This window comes from Rhinopithecus roxellana, chromosome 19 (assembly GCF_007565055.1).
Source record: "Rhinopithecus roxellana isolate Shanxi Qingling chromosome 19, ASM756505v1, whole genome shotgun sequence".
NCBI lineage: Eukaryota > Metazoa > Chordata > Mammalia > Primates > Cercopithecidae > Rhinopithecus > Rhinopithecus roxellana.
This window is the reverse complement of record NC_044567.1, coordinates 16,515,316-16,529,252: the sequence shown is the minus strand read 5'-3', so window position 1 is coordinate 16,529,252 and position 13,937 is coordinate 16,515,316. Positions and strand designations below refer to the sequence as shown.

Genomic DNA, 13,937 nt, shown 5'->3' with positions numbered 1-13,937 from the left:
AATGTCATTCGTGCAGCCACTCCCAATTTATGGGATCTGGTGCAGAGACTCTTTGAAGAGGCAATAAAACTCATATTCTGCTAGGAAATGACAACAGTGGAGAGTCCTGACTTAGCAAACCAAATTCAACAATTTGATTTTTTTTTTTTACAAGGCATGGGGTTCTGGATGGGTAGCAAAAATCACACTGTAATGAGATTAGCTTTCCGGTATAGGAATAGGCTTTCCCAAGAGCAAGAGATGTGTACCATGCCAACACCCCATGGAGAGTGTATATAAGTGCTCCACAGAGGCCTTGAGAGTCGAGAACCTGAGCTCCTTGCTAAGCTGCAACTTTCCTCTACTAGCACCATGGCCACCCAGACCTGCACCCCGACCTTCTCCACTGGGTCTGTCAAGGGCCTCTGTGGCACAGCAGGCGGCATCTCTCGGGTGTCTTACATCCGCTCTGTGGGCGCCTGCAGGGTCCCCAGTCTCGCCGGTGCCGCGGGGTACATCTCTTCTGCTAGGTCGGGCCTCTCTGGCCTTGGGAGTTGCTTGCCTGGCTCTTACCTGTCTTCTGGGTGCCACTCCTCTGGCTTTGTGGGGAGCGGGGGCTGGTTCTGCGAGGGCTCCTTCAATGGCAGCGAGAAGGAGACCATGCAGTTCCTGAATGACCGCCTGGCCAACTACCTGGAGAAGGTGCGTCAGCTGGAGCGGGAGAACGCGGAGCTGGAGAACCGCATCCGGGAGTGGTACGAGTCTCAGATCCCATACATCTGCCCAGACTACCAGTCCTACTTCAAGACCATTGAAGATTTCCAGCAGAAGGTGAGGGAGACCGGCCCCTCTCCAGCTGAGCAGCCCAACTCTTAGGAGGTGTCTGTCTCATTCCAGGGCCTTTCCAGATGGGACAGTAGCTTTTAGGGAATTCTCCTGGAAGGGCAAATTTTCTCTCTAGGACTTTGGTTTACTGGGGGACCCAGGCTTCTCTGCTGGTCTTTTGCTTGTACCTTGTTGCCAGCCATTCCTCACCCCTGTTCCCTTGCTGAAGGAAGGGAAGGAAGATGTACCAAGCCCCTACTGGATACAGCACTGTGCTTGACACTTTCCTATTCCCTGACTTATTTATTCTTCATCTTGGAGTGATTGGTATTACTGGACCCATTTAACAGATGTGGAAGTTGAATTTTTAGGGGTTCAGCAACTTGCTCAAGATCACACAGCCTGAGTTAGATGCAGAACCTGAACTCAGGTCTACCTCACCCTGGTGTATCTCGCTGTGCCACTGAAGGCTACAGGTGCCAGGACTGATGGCCACTGACATCCTTGGGATGCCCCTGTGGGGTGGATGCTCCCCTAACACCTGGGGTGTGGCTCATGGCTGGAAATGCTGAAGGTGCTGGTGGTACATAGTAGCGTGGCCTCTGTGAGCTGAGCTATCCCCCTACCTGCCCCTACACTGCTGGGCCTCCTGTAGCTCATGGGAAACCTCTCATTCCTCAGATCCTGCTGACTAAGTCTGAGAATGCCAGGCTGGTCCTGCAGATTGATAATGCCAAGCTGGCCGCTGACGACTTCCGGACCAAGTGAGTGGGCCAGATCAGGGAAGGTTTGCCATGCCACTTCCTTGCCTCTGTCCCCTGCCTTTGGGAGCTGGTGAAGCGAGAATAAGGTTGGATGGGAAAATATGGCGTGAGCCCCGGACCTCAGGGAAAAGGACCATCATGCTCCTGAACCATCAGCCACTGCAGCAGGACAGTAGGGCAGGGGGCCCTGCTGGTGTGTGGTTTCCTTTGCTGCAGACTTGGCAGGGTTCTGTGTGTGCAGGTACGAGACAGAGCTGTCCCTGCGGCAGCTAGTGGAGGCCGACATCAACGGCCTGCGTAGGATCCTGGATGAGCTGACCCTGTGCAAGGCTGACCTGGAGGCTCAGGTGGAGTCCCTGAAGGAGGAGCTGATGTGCCTCAAGAAGAACCACGAGGAGGTGAGGCTGGTGCCACGTGACCTCCCGTTGTTTCCCATCCAGCTTAGGGAGCCACTGCTGGACCTTGGGCTTACTGTGTGGCAGGAACTATACAAAGCCCTCGCATTTCATTCTCATTTCATTTCATCCTTACAATAATCCCAAGAATTATAAAGTGTTACAGGCTCCAGTTTACAGATGAGAAAACTTAGGCACAAAGAGGTTAAGTTGCTTGTCTAAGGTCATAAAGGGTCTACACTTTTGCCCATAATACTAAATTTCTATTTGGGCTCTAGTGCCTGATAACAACAATTTAATTTGCCTAGGGTTTGTATCATCTTACAAATATCCCACAGAAGGAGGTAGGTAAACACGGACAGGGAGACCACGGATCAGAGAGATTTAAGTATCCTGTCTAATGCTATGCGGCTGGTGACTGAGGGAAGAGGGTTTGAATTTAGGTCAGTGAAACCTGCAATCCAGCATCCTTTTCCCAACCTCATGCTCTCTTACCTCCTCTCTGCAGGAAGTCAGTGTGCTCCGTTGTCAACTTGGGGATCGACTGAATGTGGAGGTGGACGCTGCTCCCCCAGTGGATCTCAACAAGATCCTGGAGGATATGAGATGCCAGTACGAGGCACTGGTGGAGAATAACCGCAGAGATGTGGAGGCCTGGTTCAACACCCAGGTGGGGCCGGGGTGCGCTGGGACCACAGGCTCCTGGGCTGGGGTTACCCTTGGAAGTAGCTTGGTTTGATCATGCTCTGGGCCCTCGCATGTGTTTCAGACCGAGGAGCTGAACCAGCAGGTGGTGTCCAGCTCGGAGCAGCTGCAGTGCTGCCAGACGGAGATCATCGAGCTGAGACGCAGGGTCAACACCCTGGAGATTGAGCTGCAGGCCCAGCACAGCATGGTGAGTGGCCCCTGCCTGCGTGGCTGGCCATGGCCTGCCACAGGTCCCCGACTCATCAGCCTCAGCTTGCAGGCTCTCATGGGGTGTGATCACAGGCCACAGGCAGATGCCCAGGACTGTGGGTTTCTGGGGTACGGGATTCCTCCCCATGGGCAGCTCTTCCTCTTTCCCATTGCAGAGGAATTCCTTGGAATCCACCCTGGCGGAAACTGAGGCCCGCTACAGCTCCCAGCTGGCCCAGATGCAGTGCCTGATCAGCAACGTGGAGGCCCAGCTGTCTGAGATCCGCTGCGACCTGGAGCGGCAGAACCAGGAGTACCAGGTGCTACTGGACGTCAAGGCCCGGCTGGAGGGCGAGATCGCTACCTACCGCCGCCTGCTGGAGGGAGAGGACTGCAAGTGAGTGAGCTGGGGGAGGGCTTGATTGAACCTCAGTGCCATGTGGAGGGCGTCAAACCCAGAAGTGGTTGTCACCCAGATGAAGGGGACTAAACCAAAGCCCCTTGAGATTCTCCATCTAGTCCCAGGCGTTGGTCATGCGCAGCGGGAGAATCCAATCCAACACACGCCGCGTGTTTTCCGCCATCTTTTCTGATTGGCAGTTTCTGCTCTTAATTCCTGCAGCTCGGTCTTCTCACCCTTGGGAAATTCAGGGCACTGAGATGGTCTGAGGCCACCTGTCTCGCTTGATCCTCTAGATCTGTTTAACACGAATCTCAGCCCAGTACTCCGATGCCAAATGCACCGTGCATGATTTTGTTTCCTCAGGCTTCCTCCCCCACCTTGTGCCATGGCATGCAAGCCTGCTATTAGAGTTCCTTCTGTCCCCCCGGTGCCCTGTGCCCCTGCTGTGCCCTGCACCTCGGCTCCCCAGGTTGGCACTCAGATTCGCACCATCACCGAGGAGATCAGAGACGGGAAAGTCATCTCCTCCAGGGAGCACGTGCAGTCCCGCCCGCTGTGACAGCCCACTTTGGTCCACCAGGGCAGGGCCCCGACCACAGGAAGGAGGACACCCCTGTGGCTTCTGGCTGCTTAACGACCCTGCCCTTCCCTAGAGGGGTCCCCCTATGCTTAGCAGGTTTTTCTACTAAAAATACTCCCCTTATTGTGTTTCTGGACTTAACTGTGCTTTTACGCCATGCAAAACTGGTTTCCTGGACATTTACCCAATAAAGTATGTTCTCCTGGCATAGCAAACTCAACCCTGGCTGACTCTGTTGATGCTCATGTACTCGTATGGTTCATGGGGGTGTTTGATCAGGGGCTGCAGTATAGTTGTGGGGTTTGCATTTAGGTCTATCTTCTCGGGCTCTGAGTGGAAGGTGGTGGCAGGGTGATTTCAAGTATTTAATAACAAAGATGCCTAAGGACCTGGCCAATGAGAACAGACACTGACCCAGTCTGGATGGGTGCTGGCCATAGCTCTCAGCTTGGCCCTACCAGTGACTAGACATCTACTCACGGTGCCTACCCCAGAAGACGCAAAGGCTCCCCAGCCAGTCCTCCTTTGTAGCCCGACCTGGATTCGGTGGCTATCTCTCTTTTCCTTTCAGCTTCCCCTCTCTTGCCTGGCTCCTGTCACCCTGCTCCCTGATACTGGGGATGGTTCAGGAGAGGAGGTCCCAGGAACAAGCAGAGAGGGCCAAACTCTAGGCAGTCAGCCTGAGCCAGCCACGCTGGGGCAGGCAGTCAGGGAGAGCAGGGAGGTGAAGGTGGAGGGCAGGTGAATCTATGTACCAACAAGGCACACAGGGCTGAACTGAAGGGTGTCAGGGATAGTGGGGTGGGAGTAGGGGCTCAGACATGGAGTTGGAGGAGAGGACAGCCAGACTTCACTGTGGAGCAGAGTTCAAAGCTCTGGATTCCACTGGCAGACCCGAGTCAGGCAGGTCTGTGGGTGGGGACTGACTTTGCCAGACCTGGACATCCCTCTGATCAGAGAAGCATGGCCTGGGAGAGGTCTGAGGGCCTTACGGTTGGTTCCTTTGCCCCCTGCTCCAGTCTTCACTTGAGAAAACAGGCCCAGAGAGGGCAGTGACTTGTCCCAGGCCACAGAGCAGTGAGTGGCAGAGACCTGCCTATCACCCGGCTATTCTGACCCTGACTCTGGAGCTCTTCTCAGTAGTTTCTCTCTGTCTCTGTCTCTCTTTCTCTCTTCCCCCCTCCCCCTCTCTTGCACTCACTCTCCTCTGGGCTCTCCTCTGGGTCATGGTCAAGACCTCCATGACCTGGCTCTGCCTCATGTCATCTGCTGTTTGCTGCTAAACAGGACTCTTCAGTCACTTGCTGAGCGAGCCAGAGGTGCAGCAAACACATATCAGACCCCAGGAGAAGACATGCATAGGTAGCATCAGAGCATCCTGCACTGAGCCCGACTCTGCCGCTCTGTGGTACATGCCCGGTTATGTCATGAGACCTATCTGGTCTCAGCAGGTTCATCTGTGAAATGGGGCTGCCGGGAAGCTCCAATGAGACAGTGTGTGTGTAGCTTCCAAAAAGTGGTAGCTGTCAGTGTTGCTCTTACTACAAATGCAGAGTCCCTGGCCTCAGAGTGTCAAACAGGAACCCCCACTGCGAGGGCCAAGCTCTTTGCTTTGTATCTGTCAGGATGCTACAGTGGGGGCTGTGCTGCCAGCAGTGTCCTTGGATCTGGACAGTGAACCCAAAGGCCTCAGCCTCAGAGGATGCACCTGGCTTTGGGCAGGGGGGGCAGTCGGTATGGTTCTCTCATCTGCCCTGCCTCTTGCCCCTCACTACTCCACTCATGCTCTGGGGCCTAAGGTCTACACCCCTGCCTCTGGCCTGAGGCTAGAGTCTGTGCGGAAACAGACAGGGGTCCTCTGTGCAGAAACAGGCAGGAGTCCAGGAATGGACCGAGTCTCCGGGAAACCGCTGAGCTGCCTTGTCACTGTGGATGGACCACACAGGGCGTGACCTGACAAGTAATCACGCCATCAGCATCTTGCATTGTACAGTGCTTTCCCTTTTTATGATCACTCTGCAGTTTACAGGGCATACTCATAGCCTCATCTGATGCACACGATCAGCCCTGTGTGGCTGTGAGCTCTTTATTTATGCATCCTTGCCTGGCTTTTAATTACATTGTCCAGAGCATCTGTATCAGTTAGAAAACACCTCCTATCTCAACCTCACACATACCCTTAACTGAGTTGCAATTGAAATCACTGACCGATGTGCAAACCAGAATTCAACAGTGTTGTGGCGGTAGATGGCGACTGGTCTAAAGTCACACAGCATGTGGCTGACTTAGGAGCCTTCTCAGGTCTTTGGGCTCCTATTTCATTGATATCAAGAGAGAAATAATAGAAAACATTCAATAAAATTTCCCCAGAGTGAATATGATGTTTTATTTCAAGGTGGTCTGGTTTTTCTGATCTTTTTTGTACTTTCCAGATATGCTATCTGACTGTCTTTCTCATTTACACATATACATCAATTAATCAATGAAGAGATAACAGTGGAACATGGCATACATAGCCAATCCAATCTTAAGGCTCAGGCCTATCTAGGAAGGAGCAGGGGTGGCAGAAGCGGCTGGAACAAAGACTGGATAACAGGCACAGTTCCCAAGGAGCTCACGCCCAGCTGTGGAGACACCTCGCCCCCACATTCCCAGCAACTGCACTGGGATAGCAGGAGCAGGTGTGGGCAGGGTTTCAGGTTTTGGGGAAGATGAGAAATCACTGAGGGCTGGGATGACCAGGAAAGGTTTTAGGGCAGATTTGGATTTGATGGGCAGAAAAAGGAGGAAGGAGGGCAAAGGGCATTTTAGGGCTATATTTAGTGTATCCATGGAATGATCTGGGGACAACCTGGACTGCATCTGAGCAGAGTGCAAGGATCCTGTCAGGAAAGTTACTAGGGATGTGCTAAACAATGTAAGTTCTTGCTGATAAGCGGTTCTAGATAATTATTTCATTTAAGAAAGAATGCTAAAAAGGAACAGAAATAGACCAGACCAATTTACAAAATACCTTAAAACAGCTTGAAAAATATTACATATATGTTTTATAAAGTTATCTAAAAATCTTATCAAGAATTTTTTAGCCACACCTTTAGCACTAAATTAGCTTATGGGATCCGTCTCCCTTGGGTGGAATGGCTCTTGGCCCAGAAAACACTTTGTTCTTGGCCAAAGGGGCTGATTAGTCTGGACAGGTGCTGCTCACCTACACGGAGATGCCTTATCCCCTTCCATCTCTGAGTCTCAGTTTCCTCATTTATAAAAGTAGGAATAGTAGGGTGGGCACGGTGGCTCATGCCTGTAATCCCAGCACTTTGGGAGGCCGAGGCAGGCGGTTCACAAGGTCAGGAGACTGAGACCACCCTGGCTAACACGGTGAAACCCTGTCTCTACTAAAAATACAAAAAAAAAAAAAAAAAAAAATTATCTGGGTGTGGTGGCAGGTGCCTGTAGTCCCAGCTACTCGGGAGGCTGAGGCAGGAGAATGGCGTAAACCTGGGAGTTGGAGCTTGCAGTGAGCCGAGATAGTGTCACTGCACTCCAGCCTGGGCAACAGAGTGAGACCCTGTCTCAAAAAAAAAAAAAAAAAAAAAAGTAGGAATGGTAAGACTGACTGTGTTTTCCTTTCCCCACTCCCTACTCTCTTTTGTTTCCTTCCATTCTTTCTTTCCTTTCTTAACACAATTCACCACGGGAAAATCACTTAATTAGTTAATTCGTAGACATCTAGAAGCCCAGCACTGTGCTTAACACTACAGAGATTTCAAAAAAAGTACAAGGTCAGTCCTTACCCCCATGCTTACAGTCTCCCTGGGAAAATAGGGCGGAAGCACAAGGCAATCAGATGTCAGTCAATTGGAGGCCAGGAAATCCACCGACAGTCACGGCCTTGGGCATTCAGAGCTGGGAGGGCACAGCAGGGCTGGAGCAGGGCCCAGGCTCCGGAGGGAAGGCCTGACCAGGACTGGGCCCTTAGAGGCAGGGGGGGTGGGCCTGCGGTTTGAGCTGGAAGCCCTGGGCTTTAGCCTCACTGGGAAGTCTGTGTGGACCTTAGTTAAGCCATTTTCCACTTTGACCATTGGCTCCTTCTGCAGGAGTCAGCACCTTTCTATCCACAACTGTGTTGCACAGTGTGTGTGGGGTCTTAAGATAGCATGCCTTGAACAGTTGTACAGATGCTTGTTCAGCTGTGATCTGGGACAGGCTCCTGCAACAGTCCAAGCCGCCTCTATTTAATGGGCTATTGGTGATGCCAATCTCATGAAGTTGTGTGAGAACTGAATAAGAGAATACATAGAGACAGATTAGCGTGGGGGCTGGTAGGTACTAAATGCTCAGTGAATGATGGTTGCTACCATCAGCTGGGTTATTGATAGGGCTGTGTGAAAAGAGCTCCAATTCAGGCAGCCAGAAGGAAGGGCTTCTCCATTTCTCAACCAGGACTGGGGAAGACACGCCCTCCTAGATGTCATCATGGGCAGGTGTCCAATTAACTGACCTCTAGGCATTGTGGCTGGAAGTTAGGCTCTATAACCTGGGCAGACTTCCTGGCAAGGGAAAGAGCAGGGAAGTGTCCATCAGGGCTCTGCAGTATCTAGGGTGACGAGCTGCCCCATTTTGCCCAGGACTGAGGGTTCCCTGGCATATGGAACTTTCGGAACTAAAGCCAGAAAATGCCTGAGGAAACCAAGAAAATTGGTCACCCTAGTCATATTTTCTGGGCCAATTCGAGAGCCTTCTGTGTCTCCCTGGCCACAAGACCCCTGCCTTCCTGCAACAACCAAGTTTACTCTTCCATCTCCTGGGAGCACCCCAGAGACCTCCTCTACTCCCTCGGGCCCATAAAAGAAGTCAAAGTCGGAGAAAGTCAAGACAGTGGCTGAACTCCCACGCCTGCTTAATGCGGAGGCTGAGGTCTGGGCTCAGATGACAGGTCCCTTTGAAGAACTGATGGGGACTTGGTCTTGCCAGTGATGTGGGGTGGTGGAGGTGAGTCTTGACATAGCAACGGGGCTCCTATTTTATGAGACTGGTACATTTTCACAGGAAACTAAATAACAGGTTAATGAGGGGTTTTAAAAGAAAGTGGTGTTAACTTTAATGAGGAGAAAACACTTTGTAAAGGCCAACCAACGCCCACTGGGGCAGAGATATAAATCTGGGGTAAGGAGCTGCTTCTCTGCTTTGGGGTGTCTGGTCTCAGAGACCTATCAATTGCATCTGAGTTGCAGGGGCCATGGCTTCCAAATGCCTCAAGGCGGGCTTCTCTTCTGGGTCTCTCAAGAGCCCAGGAGGGGCCAGTGGGGGCTCCACTCGTGTGTCTGCAATGTACTCCAGCAGCTCTTGCAAGCTCCCGAGTCTCTCCCGTGGGGACAGAAGTTTCTCTGCCTGCTCAGCGGGTGTGGGCAGAAGCAGCTACAGGGCTACCAGTTGCCTCCCTACTCTCTGCTTCCCCGTCGGAGGCTTCACTACCAGCTACAGCGTGGGTGGGGGCTGGTTTGGGGAGGGCATCCTCACTGGCAATGAGAAGGAGACCATGCAATCCCTGAACGACCGCTTGGCCAGCTACCTGGAGAAGGTGCGTCAGCTGGAGCAGGAGAATGCCAGCCTGGAGAGCCGTATCCGTGAGTGGTGTGAGCAGCAGGTCCCCTACATGTGCCCCGACTACCAGTCCTACTTCCGGACCATTGAGGAACTCCAGAAGAAGGTAAGAGGTTCAGAGTGGCTTTGGATTCCCAGGAACTTGGTGTCACCAGTATTCATTGATAGTTCTGTTCCCACAGGGCATGTTGAAAGTCACCAAGCATGTTCACCTCTGTGGTTTCATTTGCTCCTCCCAATAACCTTTTGAGGGAGGTATCATTAGCCCATTATACAGATGAGAACACTGAGGTTCAGGCTGGGTAAGTGACCCAGATGGCAGTTACTGGAGCCAGAGCTTGAACATCGGGTCTGTGAATGAACTTTGTGACCTTTGGTACTATTGCCCACCCCTCTGAGTCTTCATTTCCTCTTTTATTTAAAGTCAGGAGATTGGGTTTGATGTATTTAGTGCAGTTCAGGCTTCCCATAAATAACTCAGGGATGAAAATGCCTGCCAGAGGAGTTTCCTTCTTGCCAAGGGCCTGTATCTGCTTCTTGCCTGGCCCAAAGTTACAGCTGGCTCCTGTGAGGGACCATTTATGACCCCAGAATCCTGGAATACATTGTTGGCAATGAACTGCCCTGGGCCCCCAGTAGGCCTGGGCGACAGGGAGATAGGAAGAAGGTTCGGTTCATCATGCCAGGCCTTTCCTGTTGCATTTTCATGCAGCTATCTAACCTGGGTCACAGGTCACAGACACACTGCATTGGAAGAAACCCTGGACTTTCCATAGTTGATCCCTAGAGGCTGCCCACAACCCTCCAATACCCATGGACTAGCAGAGGTGGAGGATGGGTGACTTCCTTTCTCCAGAGGCAGCCCTTGTCAGCCTTAGGGAGTTCCAACAAATGGAATGTCCTTTCTTGCAATGAAATAGCTTCTTTATATCCCCAGACCCTGTGCAGCAAGGCTGAGAACGCCAGGCTGGTGGTGGAGATTGACAATGCCAAATTGGCCGCAGATGACTTCAGGACCAAGTGAGTTGTCCTGCTTGTCCTGTGGTTGGGGGCCGCTAGAACTGGACACAGGTGATGCCTGGGCTCAGGGTTTTGGCTGTACTCTGTCACTGAGGCATAAAAGCAAGACTCACAGCACCTGGCCAGTCTGAGGGCAGGCCTGATTTAGATGGAAAAAGGAAATGCGGATGCAGGTGCCCTGTTCTATGCCTGTAGGTATGAGACGGAGGTGTCCCTGCGGCAGCTGGTGGAGTCGGACATCAACGGCCTGCGCAGGATCCTGGATGACCTGACCCTGTGCAAGTCTGACCTGGAGGCCCAGGTAGAGTCCCTGAAGGAGGAGCTGCTCTGCCTGAAAAAGAACCATGAGGAGGTGAGCATGTGGGAGGAGATAAGCATGGGGGAGCAGGTGAGCCTGGGGGAGGAGGTGAACATGGGGAGGAGGTGAGCATGGGGGGGAGGTGAGAATTGGGGGAGGTGAACATGAGGGAGCAGGTGTGCATGGGGAGGAAGAGGTGAGCATGAGGGAGGAGGTGAGCATGGGGAGGAGGTGAGCATGGGGAGGTGGAGGTGAGCATGGGGGGGAGGTGAATGTGAGAGAGCAGGTGTGCATGGGGAGGAGGAGGTGAGCATGGGGAGCAGGTGGGCATGTTGAGGAGGTGAGCATGGAGGAGAGGTGAACATGGAGAGGAGATGAACATGGGGAGCAGGTGATCATGGGGAATGGGTGAGCATGGGGAAACAGGTGAGCATGGGGAGGAGTTGAGCATGGGAGGAGGTGAGCACGGTGGGGAGGTGAGCATGGGGGAGAGGTGAGCATGGGGAGGAGGTGAACATGAGAAGGAGTTGAACCTGGGAGGCAGCCCTCTGGGAATTAGTACTGACCCTGGTCTGTGCCATAGGAAGTGAACTCACTGCGCTGCCAGCTTGGTGACCGGCTCAATGTTGAGGTGGACGCTGCCCCACCTGTTGACCTGAACCGAGTTCTGGATGAGATGAGGTGCCAGTACGAAACCCTGGTGGAGAATAACCGCCGGGATGCTGAAGACTGGTTTGACACCCAGGTAGGTAAAAACAGTCTGTGCAACAGGGGTACATGGTGGCTCACACAGAGGTGACCCTGGGGCTCTGAATCAAGAAACCTAACTTTGAGTCTCATCTCTGTTTTGACCTTGTTGTGCCACTTGGGCAGGTTGCTGTCCTCTGAGCAGCAATGTCCTCCAGTATAAAATAAATGAGTGGGACTAGGGGACTGTGAAGGTCCTTCTTGGCTCATGATTCTAACTGGCCTCTGTAGCTCTCTGAAGCCAAGTTCCCAGTGTTGCTGACCAGGTCCTGTGTATGTATGTTTCAGACTGAGGAGCTGAACCAGCAGGTGGTTTCCAGCTCAGAGCAGGTGCAGTCCTGCCAGGCAGAGATCATCGAGCTGAGACGGACAGTCAACACCCTAGAGATTGAGCTGCAGGCCCAGCACAGCATGGTGAGTCCCAAGGCAGGGTGGAGCTGCCTCTGGACCAAGCCGGGGAGAACACAAGCTTCCCAGCTTCCATGCTTTGACCACACAGGCAGGCTCCAGGGGTCCATGTTCTTGAGCACCAGGGGTTTTCCATGCAGAAAAGAGGGAATGAGGGACCAGCCCGAATCATGAATCCCCCGGTGGTAAAAGACAAGAGACCTGTAGCAACTGACATGTCCAGGCAGTAGGTCCCATATTTGTGTAAGCAGATACATCTTCTGAGTAATTATCAGTTACTCAGAGATGACACTAACAGGGAGATGCTCTCTAGATCAAAGAAGCCACAGGTGCTAATTAGCTCATCTCAAGTGAGATGTCTGATTGTGGTTCATCCTAGCTCACACCCTGATTCTCCGAGCTTCCATTCTTGGATTCTGAGGCCTCACTGAGACCTGGATGAATCCTCCTTGCTCCTTCTCTGACCTCTAGCCTTTTTCCTCCTTACACAACCCTTGCCCTCATAGAGAGATGCTTTGGAATCCACCCTGGCAGAGACAGAGGCCCGCTACACCTCTCAACTGGCCCAGATGCAGTGCATGATTACCAACGTGGAGACCCAGCTGGCCGAGATCCGGGCTGACCTGGAGCGGCAGAACCAGGAGTACCAGGTGCTGCTGGACGTCCGGGCCCGGCTAGAGTGTGAGATCAACACATACCAGGGCCTGCTGGAGAGTGAGGACAGCAAGTGAGTATCACTGCATGTGCTCTGGTCTTCTCACTGCAACCTATCAAGTTCTGGGAAGACGGCATGGTGCCTAGAAAGAGCCTGGCATCCAGAGTCTGGAATCCTGGTCTCTTAGTTCTGGTCTTCCTGCAAACTCATCACGTGACTCCAGCAAGCCCCCTTTCCTCTCAGGGCCTGTTTCCCTTTTGGTAAAACAAGGGGGCAGGATCAGGTGATTTTTAGGGTGCTTCCCAATTTGCATAGTCTAGGATCTACGTTGAGTTACTGCAAATAGCAACTGGAAAATCATAGTAATCTGACTGTTTTCTTTTTTCTAGGCTCCCCTGTAACTCATGTGCACCTGACTACTCACCCTCCAAGTCATGCCTTCCCTGTCTTCCTGCAGCCTCCTGCGGTCCTAGTGCAGCCCGCCTAACCTGCAGCCCCCGCCCCATTTGTGTGCCCTGCCCAGGGGGCCGGTTCTGAGAGTGGGTGACCCAGAAGGCCATGGCCATCGTCTCTAGGGCTTGAACTTGGCCTCTACCCAACCTTAACCCTTGTAGCCCCAAATCCCCTCTCTTCAGGCAGAGCCCAGGCCCAGGGTCTGGCCCTGAAAAGGCTCACTGCAAATACATGCCTTAGTTTCTGAGAGCCTGTCACAAAGGCTGGCTGCCCCCAAAGGTCTCAACTCCTCATCATTTCAATGGTGTCTCTGTTCTCAGGCTGCCTCCTGGGTCAGGTTTTCCTTCTGGGTACTGTTACAGTGGATTCTGAAATGCAGTAGAGGGCTTTTGTTGGCAGAAAAATAAAGTGCATTTGCTCAGACCCCTGATGCCTAACTTGCACCATTCTGGTGTTGTTGGCTTTTGTCTCTGCTGTGTTCAGGGGGTGACTGTTGGGCAGACTCATGGGAGAGATGTGACCAAGTATGACCCTTTGGATGACAGGGTCACTGTGCACCTGTTTGGGGTGGGTAGAGGCCTACAGTGAGAGCTTTTGCTTGGCTTCCCCGATGAAGACCTTTCTCCAAAATTCCAGTGTGGTGCCAGGTGTTTCCAGACTCTTCGTAATCCCTCTTAGTATACGTGGTCACCTGGGGATCCCAGAGTGGGATGGACAGAACTGAGATGGAAACTGAGATCAGCTTAACAGGGAGGGTTTTAGGCTACTTTATCAGCCTCTTGTCTGTGGTCCCTGTAAGACCGGTGACAGGGTGTCTCCCTCCCAGGGTACTTTTAGGGGTGCATTTACATCAGCCCCCTTCCATTGCAGCCCTTTCATGCAGCCCTCCAAGTTCAGCAACCCCCTTAA

The 13,937-nt window shown here is 52.7% G+C and overlaps 2 protein-coding genes across 2 annotated transcripts; both read left to right on the top strand.

The window, feature by feature from the left end:
• The first annotated feature begins 297 nt into the window (after positions 1-297).
• Positions 298-4,063, top strand: KRT36 (keratin 36). Its single transcript, XM_010358574.2, has 7 exons — positions 298-810; positions 1,486-1,568; positions 1,810-1,966; positions 2,472-2,633; positions 2,733-2,858; positions 3,037-3,257; positions 3,627-4,063. The coding sequence occupies exons 1-7, from the start codon at positions 352-354 to the stop codon at positions 3,820-3,822; spliced, it is 1,404 nt and encodes a 467-aa protein (XP_010356876.1). The 5' UTR covers positions 298-351; the 3' UTR covers positions 3,823-4,063.
• Positions 4,064-8,704: 4,641 nt separating this feature from the next.
• KRT35 (keratin 35) lies at positions 8,705-13,453 on the top strand. Its single transcript, XM_030923875.1, has 7 exons — positions 8,705-9,553; positions 10,385-10,467; positions 10,663-10,819; positions 11,349-11,510; positions 11,801-11,926; positions 12,427-12,647; positions 12,965-13,453. Exons 1-7 carry the CDS (start codon positions 9,083-9,085, stop codon positions 13,110-13,112), a joined length of 1,368 nt encoding a protein of 455 aa, XP_030779735.1. The 5' UTR covers positions 8,705-9,082; the 3' UTR covers positions 13,113-13,453.
• The last annotated feature ends 484 nt before the right edge of the window (positions 13,454-13,937 follow it).

Bases quoted from the DNA above. Each gene is read 5' to 3' on its own strand.
- KRT36 (XM_010358574.2), top strand. From the start codon at position 352: ATGGCCACCCAGACCTGCACCCCGACCTTCTCCACTGGGTCTGTCAAG. The intron at 811-1,485 runs GTGAGGGAGACC...CTCATTCCTCAG, and splicing joins TTGAAGATTTCCAGCAGAAG to ATCCTGCTGACTAAGTCTGA. The intron at 3,258-3,626 runs GTGAGTGAGCTG...TTGTTTCCTCAG, and splicing joins CTGGAGGGAGAGGACTGCAA to GCTTCCTCCCCCACCTTGTG.
- KRT35 (XM_030923875.1), top strand. From the start codon at position 9,083: ATGGCTTCCAAATGCCTCAAGGCGGGCTTCTCTTCTGGGTCTCTCAAG. The intron at 11,511-11,800 runs GTAGGTAAAAAC...TGTATGTTTCAG, and splicing joins AAGACTGGTTTGACACCCAG to ACTGAGGAGCTGAACCAGCA. The intron at 12,648-12,964 runs GTGAGTATCACT...TCTTTTTTCTAG, and splicing joins CTGGAGAGTGAGGACAGCAA to GCTCCCCTGTAACTCATGTG.